Below are 20,680 nucleotides of genomic sequence, written 5' to 3'. Positions count from 1 at the left end.
ATGTGGTTGGTGACTGCTCATAACACATTTGTCAAGTGTTGGGTGATGCAACTGAAGCCGTATCAGCATATCCAGCCACTGAACCCTTTTAAAGGGCCCATGAAATGGCATTTAGAACATTGCAACGAATGAAACAGAATGGTCAGGTGGGAATTTTGTGGGAAAGGAGTTTGATTTGACTAACAGCCAATAATCGCTGGGTGTTTTTAGAAGAATGTGGACTTCAATGAGCCGTTGTCTCATTTCAGTTTGTTGGTAGAAGCTCACTCGTCTTCTCTCAATCTCATTCCCCGTTTTTGGACATTTTTGTTAGAGTACACCCCACAAGTGCAGAATGATTTTAATTATTTTATATTTCAGGAAGAGAAAAACATTATTTTTTGAAACCCAAAAATAAAACGAAATATTTTTGTGAAAGTCTAGAACATAGTGTTAAATAGATGTAAATCAAGTGCAGATAAAATAATTTAAAAGAATGAAACTAAATCGTTCATTTCATGGGGCCATTGAAGCGATAGTTCAGTTTCTGGGGCGTTTACTATCTGTCCAACATACACAGAGTCAGACAAACTCGTTACCTTATGTTTAAATACCTTATGTTTGTGTGTGCAGTTTGAAGGTACATTTAACAGTGAGTTTAGCCTAGCGTTCACTTGCAGGATGTCTGCTAGGATCATTAGCAGCTCCTCATAAGAAGGGAAATAAACATTCTCCAAGCCGATCGTTACACAGTAGTCTAATGTTAACAAATTTTCTTAACCAATGTTTTCACAAGTACATGTGAAACCCTAAAAATTAGAGGATGAGAGGCTGTTTAATATGAGAGACTTTGATTTAAGAGGCAGTATTTCTGATCTTGGATTACATCGTATGCATAAGAAAGGCTTCCCCTACAAGCCACCTGGAGTTTGGTACATTAGGCTTCAGGTTAAATTTCAGGGTTTGAATATTATTTTTTAAATGCAGTTTATTATGTCTATGTTTTTATCAAATGTTTCCTTAATTAATGTAACTGTCCATCTGTCCACTTTTTCCATCTCTGTCTCTCCCTCTCCAGCAACTGCCGCTCCCTCTAGACGACGTATCAGAGCTCAACGTGGCCACCAGGGAATTCCTGCCTCGCTCTCTCATTCAACAGGCAACATTTCCTCCCTGGGCGACCAGTCGGACTCCACATATACCAGCACTGCAGCAAATGGTGGGCGCTTGCGATCTCGCAGCCTACCACGAGAGGGTGGACGCCTGATGGACAGTGATGAGGATGATGATAATTATGATGATGATGATGAAGATGAGGAGCTGTCGCCATACGAAACAGAGGACTTCCTCCCAAGTGGGCCAAGTCCAAGAATGATGATGATGATGATGAAGGATGAAGAGGAGAGCACAGACGATCAGGCACCCCCTGAGCCTTTGCAGCTGGGGAGCCTCAAGAGGTTGCAGCGATCTGGGGAGAGAGACCGTGGGGGTGGTGGAGGAGGAGGGAGCCCTGAGCATGGCTGGATGGAGAGAGGACGCTCTCGCTTGCCGCGCAAGGCTGATATGGGCAGCTGTGAGATCTCTTCCAGCTCAGACACCTTCAGCAGCCCCATCCACTCTGTGTCCACCACAGGCGTGCTAGGCAGCCATGTGGACCACAAGGAGGACCACCAGTCATCCAGTGGGAACTGGAGTGGTTCCAGCTCCACTTGCCCCTCTCAGACATCTGAAACCATCCCACCTCCCTCCTCCCCACCATTAACAGGTTCCTCCCACTGTGACTCAGAGCTGTCACTCAACACTGTGCCAAACGCCATTGATGAGGGATTCACACTCGATCCCTCCTATCACTCTGACCTCAGGCCCCAGGGCCAGGGCCATAGGTCAAGCTCCTTTACTTCCTCAGCCACAGACCAACTGGATGATGCAGGGGTCAGTACGGCCAGCGAAGGGGAGTGGGCATACCCCCCAGATCAGGACCAGACCGATCCAGACCAAGACCCAGACCAGACCCAAAACCAAAGTCAGAGCCATGGGTTATCTGAGGAGTACAGCTCTAAACAAGGTTTAGAGGATCAAACCTGCTTCACTGAAAACAACACGACCAGCAACACTGACAAAGAGCATAGCTCACATTACCCACCTGAGATGGAGGGCTTTTACTCCTCTTCTGTGCATTTTGGGGAATGTAATCAGAGTTACCGAGGATACATGTACAACTATGCAGACCCAGGGCCTGACTGTGGCCAATCCAACACTGTGTCAGCACCAATAGCCCGTGGAGTTTACGCCCAGCCCCAGGCTGAATTCAAAACAGGTACTATGACCCTAGGGAAGACCTGTCGTCCAATGAGGAAACCAAAAGTCAAACCTCCACCGCCCAAACGGAGCTCCTCCCTAAAGGAGCCCTGCAGTAGTGTAGCTGTAGGAACAGATGCAAAGGCAGATCAGGATCAACCAAAGACAGATAGTGAACAAGACCTCACCTCGTCTTCCAGAGATATGAAACTGGAGCTAGAATTGGAGCTTGGTGTCCCTCCCGAGCCATTAGAGACATCCTGTTTGGTGACAGAGCCTCTGGGGGCCTGGGGATTAGGGTTGGGGGAAACAGTGGACATAGTAGAGCCCATGTCCTTTAGCTCTACAGATACACACTCGTTCAAAGATGAAGGGGCTGTGCAATCAGACTATGCAGACCTGTGGCTTCACAACAGCGAAATGAAGTCCAACAATGGTGAACTCACTTCCATGTCCAATTCCAGCACAGCTACAGGTACCACCGTCATGGATTGTATCAAGTCACCAGACAGCTCCTCCTCCTCAGACACCCAGGTCCAGGCCCTTGCCCAGGTTGCAGAACCTAGGGTGGCTAGCCCACCTCTACCCCCTGGAGATGGAGACTTAAAGCTGGGATCACCTGAGAAGCTTGCTGGCCTGGCTTCCCCTTCCAGTGGCTACTCAAGCCAGTCAGAGACGCCAACATCAACCTTCCCCTCATCTTCAGCAGCATTCTTTCCAGGACCCCTGTCTCCCACGAGTGGCAAGAGAAAGCCTAAGGTGCCCGAGAGGAAGTCTTCTCTCTCCTCGCTGCAGCACTTCCCCAGGGATGGAGCTTCCATTTCCTCTTCCTATAAGAGAGACCTTGAATTCCCCCCACCACCCTCTCAACTTGACCTTAATATTCTGCATGGTGCCCATGGCAGATACCCACTGTCCCACCGGACGCATCACATGCATACACTGCACCACAGCAAACACAGAGTTGCAGCTGCCACCACCACAGGAGCTAAGTGCTCAGCCCCTGAAGCATCAATCTCCAACCCTCTGAACACTAACCCACTTCCTTTAATTCCTAGCTCCAATCTTTTGGCCATCACACCGTCAGCTTTGCGCTCAGTGCAGCTACGTTCAGTCAGCCGGTCTACAGAAAGTTCTGTTGCTACAGAGCAGGAAATTACTACTGGAACGGAGACTGTTACTAGACCCAAATGTACCACTAGTGCCACTGTGCTGGCTCCACCTCCCATCAACACGAGGCCTCTTCCTCCTCGCAGACCACCTCCCCAAAGACCTCCAGCTCAGGACCATACTTCCTCCCCTGAACACTCCCATCCTCCTCCCCCTGGCCGTCACCCTGACGGGCCTCCACCCTATGAAAGCCTACGACACAGACAGGACCGCTATGGACCTGGCACCTTCTGGGCCATGACGGCATTTAGAACCCGGGTGGAACCACCATCAAACCTTCCAGATGACAGTTCACCTTTGCATCGGCCTGTGCCCCGTGCTCCCCACCCCTCGCCGGTGGATCTGCACACACACATTCAGTCACACACAGAGTTTAGGGGGCTCACTCATTCAACTCACTCACACCCTGAGTTTAGGGTGCTGGGGGAGAGAACATTTTCTATGGATGATGATGATGAAGAGGAGGAGGAGGAGGAAGAAGAGGAGCAGATTAAAGAGCCACCAAGACCTGTGTGCTCCAGAGTAGGCCTGCGATCTGACCACCCTCCACCCCCGGCTTATGAGTTTGTTGGGGGATCCCACTCAGGGCCCTGGGCTAGCCCAGTCAAAGTGCCTGGTACTGCAGTGGAGACATCGCATCCTTACTTAATCAGCGATGTGCGAGATGGAGGTCAAGAGGAGGAGGAAGAAGATGAGGAAGTCGCATCAGGTGCAACCAGAAGTGCCCATCAGCAGCCACCACAGGAGAGCAGGGATGACTCCACCACTCCTGACACTGAAGACTACTTCAGTAAAGGTAAGCCTTTAAGCTTAACTCCCCTCACTTCATGATATTGCACACAATAATGAACTTTCACATAATCAACTGTTTTGATTTTGCTGCCTGCATGCCTACTATTTTGTAATGATAATGGCATAATAACACAAAAAATGCTACAAAATGCTAAACTATCCAAGTACTTTTGGATCAAAATCACAGGAAAATGATTTTATCATGTAAATATTGATACAGTTGTCACAGAGTAACCTTTAGCCATAAAACCATAGCTGCTGCAATCTATTGTTCACGTCAACAGATCCAAAACATTCCAGAAAAACGTATTGCTTTATACACTAACTGATCAGACAACCAGATGACATGTGACAGGGTTGCTGTGTGTTGTAGATTCCACACCCAGTGACAATTCGCTCTCCCCTCTGATGGATGACACCAAAGTGGATGATGACATTATTTTCACATCACCCAATAAGACGCGAACTACTGAGGATTTGTTTGCTATGATACACAGGTATTGTAAATAAAACACTGACTGAATATTATATTTGTATATTGTATGTGTAAGTCTTTCTGCCTGCCTCTCTATCTGCTGTCTTTTTCTCAACTATGCACCATGACTTCTACATTCAGATCCAAGAGGAAGGTCCTGGGCCGTAAAGACTCTGGAGACTTGAATGTGAAGTCTCGCCTGTGCCCTCCAGCACCAGTGACCCCTGGTATTGTCCCCACCAACATCATTCCACCAGCCCCTCCTCTGAACATCCCAGCCACTCTGAGTGTCCCCTTGGGGTCACAGCGTGCCCCTGTGCCCATCTACCGCAGCGCCAAGAAATCCAGCACGTCAAATGAGGAGTTCAAACTCCTACTGCTCAAGAAAGGCAGCCGCTCTGACTCCAGCTACCGCATGTCAGCGACAGAGATCCTCAAAAGCCCCATCACCCCCAAGGCCCCCGGTGATCCTCTCCAGGAGGGACCCCTTAAGCAAGCTGAGGAGCCCCCATCTCTGCTCCAGGAGCCCCCGATTTCGGGCTTGGATCCGATCCAGAGCCCAAGTCTCTTTCCCAGGGCCAACTCTGAGAGCTTCACTCCCAAAACTCTGCCCATGTCCGCTGCATCCAGACAGGGCCGTTCCAGGATCCCTCCAGTGGCCAACAGCAGTCGCTACAGCACACGTAGCCGCCTCTACACAGCCCCCATGCAAGCCATCTCCGAAGGGGAGACGGAGAACTCTGACGGGAGCCCCCATGATGACAGATCATCCTAAAGACCGCCTAACCACACACATCCTCTATGCTTAACTCTATCTTAATTCAAATGATCCTTAGCTATTTCTACCTTTATAATCTTGGATAGTAGTTACACGAGGGCGGATATCTTATTGTTCATCAGAGGCTGAGATAAAGAAGATTAGGACTATGGCCTATGTTTACCCAGTGTTTGGATCCAATCTTTCACATAGGGAATTGAGTTTTTTGTGATATCCTAAATCAAATTTGGGATAACTCTGAAAACTTTGAAAAATATAATACTTATCTACTGTATGTTGAAAAGAATAGTTCTCTGTTAGTTAAGAGAGCAAAACTAAAGACCTATTTTGATTGAACTGACTTTTTTTTATATATCTCCCAAATGTTTGGTAAATTATGACGAGAAAAGAAACTTTGGGGAGTATGAATACCCTGCGTATGCTATAGGGGCAAACGGAGCATCACTGATATTTCTACTTCTTGTGCTCTGAATGGTGTGTGTGTGTGTGTGTGTGTGTGTGTGTGTGTGTGTGTGTGTGTGTGTGTGTGTGTGTGTGTGTGTGTGTGTGTGTGTGTGTGTGTGTGTGCACACGCTCGTGCGCACGCAGATAAATGTGTTTCCACAAGGAAGTGCTTTGCTATGAAAAAGTTATTCTCTCAACTTTTGGTGCCCAAAGCAGTGGTCAGACTCCTCAGAGTCCACACTCCATATTCCTTCAAAAACAACAAAGGAGTGTTTGTTACTGGATGTTGTGGCCATGCAGGGCAGTCTCTTAGAAGAAACACCAACCTATCTATTATATCTCCATCTGCATACCTGCATTGATTTGGAGAATATATTACACAGAATCAATCATGTATTTCATCGCATAAATTTAAACCCAAAAAAAAGAGAAGAGTAGTAACATGATGCATGTATTTTTGTAAAACAGCACCTGGGAAACATAATGATTAAGTCTTAACATGTTGCATGATCCATTGTGGAAACATCCCCCTGGACCCCAATTTCACTTAGCATTTTAATGGGATTCTTTTCAGATTTAGAGGGGGAAAAAAATCTTTCACTGTGAAAGGTTTAGGTGACATTTGTACCAGATTGTCGGTTATCTTAATCAGTTTGATGATGTGATCTAAGAGAGTGACGAGCTAGGGCATGGGCTTGTTTCCAGATGGGGCCCACCTGATGACGACAGGTTAATTTTGGACAATCGCACAGTGGCCTTTCTCTATTAGAGGTGGTGGTGAGCAGAGAAATTAGTAGTCCCCACACAGACCTAGACTATGTCCCAACAGATCTCAATTATATCCGTCTTTAAACCTATCCTTGACGTAAGACACCAGTCTATTACAATTAGATTGGTCAGAGTTATTCCAAATGTTTACTGAGCGAAGACAGGAAATGCTTTAGAGGCTCCTCAACTGATATGACTGGAGATTGATTTGGACAAGTCTCCAAAAACAAACTTCTCTTTTGCACTTGACTATGATTCTTCAAGAATATTCCTTGAAAAGAACAAATATATCTTCTAATGAAATTGCATATGTATTATATTTGTACTGAATATAAAGTCATATCTATATAAAGTGACAAGCAGAAATTTTATAGGGAAACAACTCGAGTGTAGCAAAGACGAGTGTGTCTCAGTGACGTGACATGTGAATCTCGACACCAATCTACACTGTTCTCCTCTCCTCGTGGCCTCGCCTTCATTTTGCACTGACCCAGTAGCATCAGACAGGTGACAGCTCATTGCAATGGCTGGTGTTCACCCTTTACTTTTAACCTCATATACCTTCATAGGACGGGACCTGAAAGAGGAGAGAGCAGAAGAGAAAAGGAATGGGTACCACGGATATTCAGATGCATCAAATGCAGTGGCCTCTTGGGGTCAGCTGTGATGTCTCATATTCAAACACGGGATGGGGGGGGGGTACATTTTGCTTGGTGAGATTGTTCATCCTTCTAATAAGTGTCATGCATGTAGAATATCCTTTTTTTTAACAATGCAAATTGTTATCAATAGAAACTTCTACATCCATTTGCCTAGCAACGCAACCAGACCACATACATTTTAATATACAGATACTGTACTTTAATGGAAACCATTCACTGTATTCTATGAATACCTCAGCAAGCATATTACTGATTAATTGTAAATGTGATGTACAGACAGACAGACAGACAGACAGACAGACAGATAGATAGATAGATAGATAGATAGATAGATAGATAGATAGATAGATAGATAGATAGATAGATAGATAGATAGATAGATAGATAGATAGATAGATAGATAATCAAACAACACAACTGATACTCAGCGAATCTGGCTTGCAGAACTGACACTGTGCACGATGGGAAGAATAAAAAGCTGTGAATTGATTATTAGAATTTTACATTCATCACAACCATGTTGCTGAAGCGCACTCGTTCCTGTTCATCGTTTTATTTGTCGTATTTTGTATCGCATGCAATAAGTAAACAAAAAAAAGAAAAAATAAGAAAAGAAAACGATGCCACCATAATCATTATTTTTATCTGAGGGATGTCTCTGTACCACAAGAAAAGAAAATTGTATTTTCGGTTCAAATGTCAAGTTCAGTAGTGTGTTCTTTAAATGTACAAACTGTCTGGCTAATTCTGTTCTGTATAGTCGTGATCACAAACAGGGGTTTATCTTGTACTGTATACCTACTCACTGGACAATCATGTGGAGAGTTTAGGAGCCCGTGTAAAGAAAATGGTGTTGAATCTGTTGGGAACAAGCATCTTAAACCCTGCGTGCCAGGTTTAAGACTTGCTGGAGCTTTGGATGTGTGAGTGAGAGAAATATTTTCCATGAGAAACTGATGATTGACTTTTAAAGTACATATCTGTAACAAATCTCTTTTTAATCTCGATGGGATCAATTGTATGGATAAAATGTACAAAATAAAAGATAAATGATGCAAAAAAAAAAAAAAGTCCATTCAAGAGCCAAACAGTATTTAGAGCTTGTGGGGTTGAGTTATTTTTTTTTAAATCCCACAAAACATCTACAATGACAGAAAATGAATCATAGGAAACGTCCTATCCGTAGGATTGATAGTGAGAAATTACACCATGTGACTCTGTGAATTACCTCTGAGAATTTGTTTAGTGTGACTTTTCCTTACTGTACCAGGCATTGTTGCTGTGCGGTTATTTCAAGACTGTTTCCTTTATTTCAAGACAGTGGATAGATCGGATAGAAACGGCGAGGTTGCAATGTCAACTTCAGTTCAGTACCTTTTTTCTTTCTTCTAAAACCTCAGTCCTCAGCAGCTAGTTGGGAGCTCACCGAACTAAGGAGCTGCATATGTACATGGGTTCTTAGTCCCAACCTGACACCCAATGTCTGCACACAACTTCACCCTATAGTGAGTGCAGCGTCAGAAAAAACAAAGTATTTGTTTTCTTTTTTTTTTCTCCAAAGGTGTACAGTATGGAATAACACTAAACAGACTTTAAAATATATGAAGAAGAGGAGAAAAAAAACCCAAAACATTAAGACACAGTCTGTCTATTTAAGAAAAGCTCCATGTTTAAAACTAGCTGGAACTTAACAGATTTGAATCACTTTTGTATTTTTGTATAAATCTGTAAATACATTTTTAAAGAAGAAAAACAATGTTGCAAATTCTTTCTTTTGTAAAAAAGGGAGAGAGCGTGAGAGAGAGAGATAGAGAGAAACAACGTTTTTCAAAGTTTACATGATTAATTCCAAGCCTTTGTATATTTTTGAGCTGTGCAACACCTGCAGTCTTGTATTTATTTTTTTGGGGGTACGACATTGTGAAGATTCCGTTATTCTATATCTTATTCATTTTAACAGCTCATCAGGCTGCTTAGTAACTGTGCATAGATAAAGCCAATAAATGTGATTGCGTTGAAATAAAATGCACTATGCTGTCTGATCATTTCAACTCGATGAACACTAAGGTAATGAAATAATCTCACCACTAGGTGGTGGTGTTTCAGAAACTGTCAACCATCTGCAGCGTGACTTACAAAACAGAGGTCAGGTTTTCTTCAAACTGCCAAACATCACCAACCAGCTAACTCTTTTCTTCTATTCTTCTATAATTCCCTGGCCCAATGGTCTTGTATTTATTGTTAAGTAGGACTGCAATCAGTGGATACTTTGAACATCCAGTAATTTTTTTTTTATTTGTAAAAGACTATTACGGTATTCTTTATACCTTTATCCGTAACTGTTCAGTTCTCTCAAAAACTGTGAGCTCATTAATATTCAGGCATTGACCTTTGAGTGACAAGCACAAACAAGCGTACAAGGGTTGGCAGTGATGGTGGGCGGGGTTTTGTAGTTTGATCTGACTGGCTGTGACGTCATGAGTATCAGACGAAGAAAAAAAGATCTGAGGGAAGCCGGACGTACAAAATGTAGGACAATTAAAGTAACGGGTGACGTTTGACATTTTCATTGTTTCTGGTTCGGTGACTAAACAAAAAATGGATCCTGCACTAATGCAGCATTTTTTGTCAAGGCATTAGTTTGGATTTCCTGAAACCTCAGTTCACCAATATAAGTATTAGGCTATGAAAACTAGGCTGGTTTATGATTAATGTTCTAGTAAATTCCTCCATCATTGGGGCAATATTATATGGGACAATATTTCTCAGTCGCTTATATTCTCTTTCAGTTTCAGTTTGCCTGTGTCCTACTTTCTTCCCCTATCAACTGAAATACGAACCGGGCGACATGGAGTCTGAGGATGCTCAGTTTAAGTATAGAAGAAGACATTTTAAAAAAAGCAGTGTGGTGTTGGCTGTGTTCCCCTAATGACCGGCCGGCTGGTTACATCTACATGCCACCTAAAAAACAAAAGGGCTGCAAGCTGCCTTGGTGCTTGCTTCTCAAACACTGAGACCGATGTAAACAAATGTTTATTCGTGTGATACATATCAAACATATTTAACAAACAATCTGTCTTGAACTTACAGTAAAAAGTCTCATATACACACACACACACACACACACACACACACACACACACACACACACACACACACACACACACACACACACACACACACACACACACACACACACAATATGCTGTGATGCTGCGGTAAAGGAAATATACATAGCTGATTATTGTGCAGTCACCCTACAGTAATGACAACAAAATGCCTCTAATGGTAAACATTTTCTAAACAACACAGCCTACTAAAACCTGAGTTTCACATTAAAGCAAGACAATTTCAAGTTTCAACCTCTTACCAACTAAAAAGCAATGGTGTGAAAAATGCAACTACAAACAAAATGATTTGGTTTAAAATGGTTCTGAAATGTTCAGAAATTGAGAGATCTGCCATTGAAAACAGATAAATACTTCAAGACTAGAACATGTATATAATCATTTTGGAAACATCATCCTGTAGGTAGTTTCTTGATGGTGCACGCAAAACTATTTCAGGCAGGAAAACCTAAGATTACACTTACACTTGATACAGCTTGGTACGCTTTGTCATAGTACAAAATGATATAAAAAAACAACCTTTTGGCTTGATTATGTACAAAAGAATTCCTTCATTATCTTTTAGAAGCACTTTAACTTTCTGTACTGAGTTGTAACTTGACAACTTGATGGCCTCACTTTTAATTTCAGCACAAACACTTGCAGTGTTCCAGTCATAGTGTGTATATATGTGTGCTTGATATCAAGACTGGTAAAGGATAATACAATCATATTACAATCATATAGCCAAGTAATGTGCTCCACTGAAACCCTTAATCTTGAATGTCTTGCAGAAGTAGGAACATGGATAAAGAGGAGTCTTTATTTGAGTTTTTAAACCTGTCTTTGACAGCTACAGCATTTGCCTCAGGATTAGGACAGATTAAATTTTGGTTCCAAACTCTGATCACCATCCTTTCAAAAACCTCCTCTTCTATTATGTAAATTGTTTTTACTAAATGATCTGATACTCTTGCCAACAAATAGATATGTATAAGAGTAGAACCAACTTTTTTTTAAAATATAGATTGATGAACATCAGTCCCTATATGGCTATCTTATATATAGCGTTTTTTTTTCTTTTTCCGGAAACCATCAATGGTGTCGATAAAAGTGCTCAACAAATGAGGAGCGGCGCTTTCTTATATATATGAGACATGGAATGAGACCCTTGAAAGCATTATTTTCCTTTGTGAATGAGGCATGCAAATCAATCTGTACACATCAGCAATGAGGCCCATATGACTTCATACATTCACCCGTTTGTATAAATCCGATTCCAACAACAGCCTGTTAAGAGAACCAGTAAAAAAGGTTGCGTTATTGCATTTTAAAAACGATGCAGCAAATTGTCCACTGCCAATACCTGAACCAACCCTTCCAATCTGGAGCGATACGCATCTGTCGTGAAATTCTCTGATGGTGGGGTACCCTAGCCACTGATACCAGCACTTGAACAGCCAGGTTGGATGAGCTGCAATCCCCCACAGTGTGTTTGTGTGCATGTGTGTGTTGAATGGGGGTGGGTTGGCAATGTATGGTCATCCCCTATTGTTTAGTCTGTTTCAACTTTTCAATATGGTGACATAGTTTGAGCGCTGGGCCCAGCTTCAATCCCATGTACTTCATGATGACATCACTCCGCAGCAGCATCAGAGCCTTGCCATCAATCTCCTGCAGAGAGAGGAGCATGCACTGTTAGCAGGGGGTTGGATTTTAAACACAGCCTCTCAGAGTGGCTGGATCAAAACGCTGATGGCTTGATTAAAGCTTTGTTCAGTGGAAATTCCAGGGCTACTTTGCAACAAGGAGCTATGTTGGTGAGGAGCAGTTTTGGTGACTGTAATGTGGCACAGGAATTACACATCTAAACCATGGATTTGTACTCTGGTGACCGTGGTTACAGATGGGAGGAAATGTGCAGTTCAGTTCGGTCGGATCTTTGCAATCACACCAAAAGCAATGGTGAATATGCAACAAATAAAGACACTCACATGTTTCCTGAACAGTTCGACGTGTGGGCCAAGGGTTTGTGGATCAGCCCCTTGCACAAATCGTATGACATCATCAACTGACCAGGAAGAGGCGACATGGCCTGAACCTTCTCTGTCCTGTGTCACATGATCTGGGCCTGTTGTTGAGCTCGCGGCTGTGGATCATGAGTTGGAGTGGGGGGATTAGGGGTGTGGGGATAGACAGAGGAGCGGGCGAGGGGTATTTACAAGGCACATATAACTATCATTAACCCTGTTGTTTGTGTGTTTGTAAATTTGTAGGTGATACTAGACCACAAAATCTGCTGAAAACCTCACATAACATATGCGTGAGAAAAATTGGCAAGGAGCATTGCAGTCATGAGAAAAGCAAGACATATTCTGAATCATAAATCATTGCACACTCTGTACTGTTCATTTATTTTACCATATCTGATCTACTGTGTGGAGGTATGAGGTAACACCTACAAAACCAACATACAACCATTATGTATACTGCAAAAAAGAGCCATAAGGATAGTTAATAATGTAGGATATCGTGAACACACTAACAAGCTATTTTTAAAGTCAAGTTCTTGAAGTTCAGGGATTTAGTAGAATTTCACACAGCACAAATAATGTTCAAAGCAAGAAACATCTACTACTGAGCAATGTACAAAAAATATTCTCGGATAGAGAAAGGGAATATAATTTGAGAGGGAAATTAAACTTCCAAGAAATTATTTATGTGTTTGTATAACTTTGAAGAGCATGGGCATTTCAATCTGTGGGGTAAAATTGTGGAACAGTCCGAGCATGGAACTCAAACAAAGTACAAACATTACACAGTTCAAGAAGAAGTACAAAGGACTGATTTTCAAGAGCTATAGAGACGATGAAGAGTTGTGTTAACTGTCTTAAGTTTTATTTATCTCTAAACATTTCTTATAATTTTTTTTAAATTTTCCTTTAAATGACACGGAGTGGATATCTGGGATCTATATATATATGTATATATGTATATGTGTGTGTGTGTGTGTGTGTATATATATATATATATATATATATATATATATATAACTTTGTTTAAAGAACTATTCAACGGTAGGGAAAGTGCTCAACAAATAAGGAGCAAAATAATCCACTGATTCAAGTAAATTCTTCATGAGACAGTACAAGCATGTTTCCTGCCATAAGCAATCATCAGCTGTCAATAATTAAGCAATCATCAGCTGTCAATAATTATTGACATAATTATTGACAGCTGATGATTGCTTATGGCAGGAAACATGCTTGTACTGTCTCATAAAGAATTTACTTGAATCAGTGGATTATATATAGATTTTTTTGTCATATATTTTTGTCATAATTTTTTCCTTTTTGTAATGTATAGTAGCTAATTAATTTAAGAGTAGGTGAGAAGGGGTAGGAAAAAATAAGTGTATACTTCCTCCTACTCCTTTTCGAACATGTAACAAATAATCTGATGCATACGGAGATTTGTTTGCTGAGTTTGCTGAGTGGATTTGTCTATCACTTCAGATTATTGGCAATGGATTATCTGTATGTTATATCCTGCTTGTTTACATATTTGAAATAAATCATCATTCATTCATTCATTTGTGTCTGTGTATACTTCTGGGTTTGCCATAAGTAAATACCTACCCTCCACTCGTCGGTGTGTGCGTATTGAGCGCATTTCTGATGGGTTGGGGTTGACTGCTCGTGCAGTTGGGAATGTGCGTGTGTGTCCCGAGTAATATGGCCGCTCTGTCTGTGACACACGGGAGTCTGATGTGGTACGTAGGGAGCGGGCACTGTGGATCTGGTCAGTTTTGGAGTCCTCATTGGAAAGGCCATTCTCACCATGGGGCAGTGGTTCTGCTTGAGGAAACGGAGAGTAAGACAGAAGGACTAATAACTGCACAGAAAACCAATGAAAAAATACTGTACTGCACTGGAATGCCATACACATTCTTCATCTGATTCACGGGAGAGATGAGCAATGAACAGGTATTGGTGATATATCTGAATAGACATTTATATAACAGGAAACATAGTCTTATTTCAAGAAGCACTGTAGAGGGATAAAACTTGTGTCGATGGGGCATCCGGGTAGTGGGGCAGTCTATTCCGTTGCCTACTAGCACGGGGCTCTCCGGCTTGGTCGGGCGTTCCTACAGACAGAATCAGCCGTGTCCTGGTTGCTGCACTAGCACCTCCTCTGGTTGGTCGGGGCGCCTGTTCAGGGGGGAGGGGGAACTGGGGGGAATAGCATGATCCTCCCCTGTGCTACATCCCCCTGGTGAAACTCCTCACTGTCAGGTGAGAAGAAGCAGCTGGCAACTCCACATGTATCGGAGCAGGCATGTGGTCATCTGCAGCCCTTCCCGGATCAGCAGAGCGGGTGGAGCAGAGACCGGGATGGCCCGGAAGCGTGGGGTAATCGGCCGGATACAATTGGGGAGAAAAACGGGGGGGGCCTTGTGTCGATGAATCTACTACTACTTTCGGCTGCTCCCATTAGGGGTCGCCACAGCGGATCATCCATTTCCATTTCTTCCTGTCTTCTGCATCTTCCTCTGTCATACCAGCCACCTGCATGTCTTCCCTCACCACATCCATAAACCTCCTCTTTGGCCTTCCTCTTTTCCTCTTCCCTGGCAGCTCCGTGTTGATGAATATCGAGTTAATATCTGATCATACTGGCCAGCTTGTATTTTGGATTTCCTCATTGGGAATCAGTTAATAATAATGCATGTTTTGATAAAAAAGCTCTGTGTAGAATATTTTAGGCATACCCACAGTGCATTCCTACATGCACACCAGCACATCCAAAACACACACACACACACACACACACACACACACACACACACACACGCCACACACACAGGCACGCACACACAGAAACGTAAAATGACTTCTGTCAGTTCAATCTTTAGGGATGGGTGAGGGCAGGTTATTGATATGGTTAATACACTCTAATGCATCTCACACAGTCCTCAATGTCTAGCCTAATTCCAAAAACCTCCGAGTCAATCTCGGAGGACATTTGCCCTTAGGTAATGCTTCTCATGCATGTCCATTCACTTTACCCACCTGTCTTGGTCCTCTCATAGAGATGTGTATTACTGTATGGACTGAATGGCTGGGAGCTGAACAAGCTGTCACTCTGGAGATGCTGGCACATCGTCTCTAAGAACCGAAGCACAGAGGAGGCACTGGAGGCAGAGGGCAGCTTCATGTAACGGATACCATGTTCTGACCGCACTAGAAGTTACAGATAAACAGCTGGTGAGTCTATATATACACACAAAAACACATAGCATGCAAACATAAAGCTAAAGAGAAACAGCAGATGGTTTAGGGTTAGCTCCCACCCTTAACAAGCCTAAACCCAGCAATTTTGTCCCAATGGCACATCCACAACCCCCCACCCCTAGCCAAGCTTCACAAATCCCCAAATCTGCCACTCTTCCCCTAAATCTATCCCCCATTATTTAACCCCCACCCATCCATTCCTTGCCAGCCTAGCTAGCAAGAGCCCCCCCCAAAAAAAACACACACACACACATGGCAGACCCCCCAGGGAGAGCCAATCCCAGCATCCCAAACCAGGTTAGACGCACATGTCACTTCTCATTACAGACACACTGCTCACATAAGCTGTTGCCGGAAGCACTGTCTTTTATTCATTTTCTCTTTCTTTTATTTGCAAACACACATCCACACCCACACCCGCATACACTCGCGCATATATATGTGCATTTAGCGAAGTCACATGCATGCTCTGTGAGTGTGCACCTAAACCAATTTCACCTGCCCGATTGCCTATCCAGGCCAGCCCTTTCCATTTGGCACAGGGAATACATTAGAATATATTTTCAACTGCCTTTGGAGGTACGCTGGCTGCCGATGTAGTCTGCCAGCCACATTGGACATAACCAATTGCTCCAAGGCTGGCTAATGATGGATGGGCCTGGCATTTGTGGATGCCCATAACTCACCTACAGCCTTGCTTAATCACCTTGGTTAATTATCTTACAGTTCAGAAAGACACCTATCACCCCATAATCCCTTGGTTAGTTGCAAATTAGATATCGATATATTTTCATAGGCTTGGAAAATGCTGATACTTTATTTTCGATCAAGTTAAACATTCTTATTTTTTTAAATTTTACATTTTTATAAACAAATATCCCAAGTAAACAATATGTGTGAACAATACTCAACTGTCAATAACAATACTCAGCTATAGCATGCATTTATGTAGCACTTTACGACTTTACAGAGCACCCGAAACTGACACTTTACAGTTAACGCCTCACATTTACCCATTCACACAATGCATTCCCACATACCGACAACAGAGGCTGCCATACAAGGAAGGATTCAGCGTCTTGCTCAAGGACACTTCAACACAAGGTGAGGAAGCCGGGATCTACCGCTCTACCTTCTGAGCCACTGCTGCCCTCAGTTAACTTGACCTTGTACTTCAACATATGATTACACTGCTTTTAGGTGGAGTAATCTGTGGTAGTACTTCCATTTACCTCTAATGACCTCTCCCCCTGTGTGGCCCTGGCTCTGTAGGAAAGGCAGGAGCACTGAGGGCTGGTAGGTGCAGTCCACACAAGCCTGGACAGACTGCTGGAGCACGGCATTGACCGGTGCTGGGCCGAAGTGGTCTGGGAGCTGCTGCACTAGTTTACGATCCAGATGAGGGCCATACTCACCGTGCTTGTTCACATAGACGCAAACTGAGATAATCAAAAAGAGGGTGAGAATGAACAAAGGGCATTATTATGGTTTTACATTTAAAACAATAAACTGATCGACTAAGAGTTAATCAATTTACTGGTACATACAGATAGACAGACAGACTGACTTTACCTGTGCAAACTACGTTTGGGCCATTGCTGTGGTTATTGTCTGCTGTGGTATGGCTGAAGCTCAGCCTGGTCTCCGGGGGAGAGGTTGTAACTGATGATGTACCCAAGGATTGTGTCATCCGCGGTTTCCTCTGAAACATAAAGCATTTGAATCCATATTAAATTTCAATTAAATTCCTATAAAGCCAATTGTGTCAATGCAGTTATATTATGCATGAAAGTCGACCGCAGCATGTCCATTAGACATTCAACATCCCACCTCAGACCTCAGCTCCTTTATGTTAAATAATATTCACAAGGACACAATATTCACAATATTCACAAGGACATTGCAAAGGCAGGGACAATGAGCCACAGCATAAAATATTTCAACACTCTTGTGGAATTTCACCTTGCTTCCAGGTTTGGGCCCTCTCTTCTTGTGTGGTCTGGGGGCCAGTTGGGCCCCAGAGCTGATTCGGGCAGGACTCTGTGATGCCCCATTTACTGCTGCTGCTGCTGCAGCCTCAGCCGCAGCTTTCAATAAGGCAATGGTCTGCGATTTGGGCCGACGACCCCGGACTCCTTTGCGTACGGGGAGCGGGGGCAAAGGGTTGGGGAGGCGGTATGAGGTCTGCATGGAGGAGGAGGTGGAAGAGGAGCGTCGCGTGGGAAGTGAGGTCGATGAGGAGGAGATGGGGGCAAGGAGTGCACCAGGGAGTGTAACTAGGGAACAGAATATGAGTGAGAGAATATGAAGCACAATAAATTAACAAAAGACATGACATTGTTACCCTGTCTGCAATCCATATTTGAAATCTTTATAATGACAGCACTCAAGATCAGAGGCATATTAGAATGACAGCTTGCATTTAAGTGCAGACTATCATCCATGTGGTGCAGAAGAATAGATGAACACTGCAAAAGAACAGTTCAAATCTATTCTGAGATTGACATGTTCTTTGTGTTTAGCCACTCCCCAAATTGTCTTAAGGGTTAAAAGTCACAAGCCCCTGGAGATCAGCCTGGTAAGCTCCTCCTCGGTCTTTATTCAGTTTACTGCTCATGACCGCACTGTGCTCCTATAATGCAAAAACATATACCATGATTCTAGAAATATCTCAACTGAAGAGCCCCTTGCTTGTGTTGTGGTGTTATAAACTGATGGTCTGATGCATACAAAATACTCTTTCCCTCTCATTTCTCCAATCTGGAACTGAAAAGCCTTGCACAGCAAAGAAATGTTTGCCTTTCAGAAATGGCAAACTTCCCAGCCAATGGAGGAGTTAAGAGTTTTAGAGAAAAGGCATTGTTAGGAACTAATACAAAGGCAGGGGGAACCACTATCCTATTTCTGTCTTCATTTGCCTGGGCTCTTTGATATAATCACATAATCATTGTGGTGCATGTGTGTATTGTGTGCACACTTGCTAGCGAGAGAGAGAGAGCGCGAGAGAGAGCGCGAGAGAGAGAGAGAAAGAGAGAGAGAGAGAGAGAGCGAGAGAGAGAGTGAGAGTGAGAGAGAGACAGGGAAAGATAACCATCTCCAATTTCAATACTCTATTGCTTGGTTAGAGCCAGAGCCTGAGTGCATTTGGAAGCTCTCAAGGGGCCTAGGCTTTCATTACAGCCTCCTTGACCAGGGTGATATGGAAAGACTATGGGAGGCTTACGGTGCTCTCTAAGGGCTAGCCAGGGCACCCTGAAAGCTGCTTAATTGGGAAATGAGTCAAAATGGGAGCAAAGCAGAATAGTGTTTTGTTTAGAAGGGTGGAAGGCTCATTCCCTCACCAGGATGGTCACACAATGTGAGTTCACAGAACAGCAATACTGACATTAATATACACACGCATATGTCACAAATTCATTTATTCTGAGCTGGAAAAAGTAAGCCCTACAAAGGCAGATTAACATATGTAGAAATATGTTGAGCTCTGATCAAAAGGTATCAGCACACATCAGCAGAGCAACATGGTCCAAACCAGTTTCGCTGAAGATAAATGGTGAACTACACAGCAATATTAAAGCGACTGAGTAATGCTACATTCTAGCATCTATCAGTACAGGATCCCATTTGTTAATTACCAAAAAAAAAAAAAATCAAACAAAGGAACAAATTTATCTGAATGCTTTATGACCCAACCTGGAAAAAAGATTTACAAAAAACAAAGAGGGGGCAAAGGTTATTCTTTGAAAATGAAATAAATTGCTATCAGTTTGGGATCTCCTGACACTGGCAATAAAAAAAAGTCACATTTGTTATATTTAGTCACATTCAGCAATTACTCACATTCACCAAAACTATTCCTTTGCGAGGCATCCCTTGAATATGTTGCATGTGTGTAACAAACAGGCATATGGTACTGATCATGACTGTGTAATTTCAACGCGACCCAGTGACCTCTGTAAGCCAGGGCCCGTGGGGGGGGGGGTATGTGCATGTGGTTGTGTGTATTTGTGTGTCTGCGCGCATGCGTGTATGCATGAGAATGGCTTGGGTGCGAAGTGTGTCTGCTGTTTGGGAGTTGCAGGGGATGGGAAGGGGCTCAGGCAGAGTTCCCCCCTCATCTAATTACACCCCTTAACCCAAACCACCCTCACATGCCAAGCACCCTCACCACAAACACCCCATATCCAGACCTATATACATATGGTTTTGAGGAGTAAGGCCAAGCCTTTAAGTGAATCTGAAGCACATGGTCAGATAGCGTATGCTACTATGCAATCCCTATAGACACAGGTGTGTCTGTGGTGGCAGAAGAACAAACTGACTGAACCAACGCAATGCATTCAAAATGTGCTGCTGCACCGAATATGCAAGACAGCAAATTTGCTGCAAACCTCCACTTATGAGAATACTACCATAACCTGCGTGGCGTTGAACTGCTGTCGTAGCTTCATGTAGGTACACGCCTTGTTAATACTGAAAGTCTTAATATTCATTGACAATTTTAGCCAGATTTTTAGCAAAGCCATTCCTACAGCGTTACACTGGAGGATAAAAAATATACTGCAGAAATTGAGTGTACAAGATTTAACTTGAATAAAGTGTTTATTCTCAATTCATGAATTTGCAAATATGAGACATGCAAAAATGAGATTAAGTTGTCTGGTCAATGGGATGTTCAACACTGACTTTATCAAAGAGGAGGAAATAGGGAAAACAATAGATTTAATCAGGTAGACCCAGCTAGCTGACAAGGTACTGTTTTTACTAGTGAGAAGATATACAAAGTCAGACAAAAACTGGATTAATCTTTCCGTTCACTCTTTTCTGGAGCTTGACTCGAGAACACACAACTAAGAGTAGTTGTGGTTGCAGCAAACTTAATTCACACCAAGACATAATATAACAAAGAC

General features: G+C 43.1%; 2 protein-coding genes across 2 annotated transcripts in view; one reads left to right on the top strand and one right to left on the bottom strand.

Annotated features, from left to right (window-relative positions):
* The window catches only part of nhsb (Nance-Horan syndrome b (congenital cataracts and dental anomalies)), an 86,646-nt gene extending 81,157 nt beyond the window's left edge, over nt 1-5,489 (top strand). Inside the window, exons 11-13 of the mRNA XM_056279052.1 lie at nt 1,058-4,243; nt 4,613-4,736; nt 4,856-5,489. Of these exons, the coding sequence (XP_056135027.1) occupies nt 1,058-4,243; nt 4,613-4,736; nt 4,856-5,489 (3,944 nt within the window). The remainder of the gene's footprint in view (nt 1-1,057; nt 4,244-4,612; nt 4,737-4,855) is intronic.
* A 6,377-nt stretch (nt 5,490-11,866) lies between these two features.
* Nucleotides 11,867-20,680, bottom strand: part of scml2 (Scm polycomb group protein like 2) — a 26,401-nt gene continuing 17,587 nt past the window's right edge. Inside the window, exons 8-14 of the mRNA XM_056278955.1 lie at nt 17,733-18,046; nt 17,343-17,472; nt 17,003-17,209; nt 15,549-15,719; nt 14,112-14,327; nt 12,468-12,622; nt 11,867-12,147 (exon numbers count right to left, since the gene is read on the bottom strand). Coding sequence (XP_056134930.1) covers nt 12,022-12,147; nt 12,468-12,622; nt 14,112-14,327; nt 15,549-15,719; nt 17,003-17,209; nt 17,343-17,472; nt 17,733-18,046 — 1,319 coding nt within the window. The 3' untranslated portion in view covers nt 11,867-12,021. The remainder of the gene's footprint in view (nt 12,148-12,467; nt 12,623-14,111; nt 14,328-15,548; nt 15,720-17,002; nt 17,210-17,342; nt 17,473-17,732; nt 18,047-20,680) is intronic.

The sequence above is a fragment of the Lampris incognitus genome, chromosome 4 (assembly GCF_029633865.1).
Source record: "Lampris incognitus isolate fLamInc1 chromosome 4, fLamInc1.hap2, whole genome shotgun sequence".
Taxonomy (NCBI): domain Eukaryota; kingdom Metazoa; phylum Chordata; class Actinopteri; order Lampriformes; family Lampridae; genus Lampris; species Lampris incognitus.
This window is presented reverse-complemented; position numbering and strand designations above follow the sequence as displayed.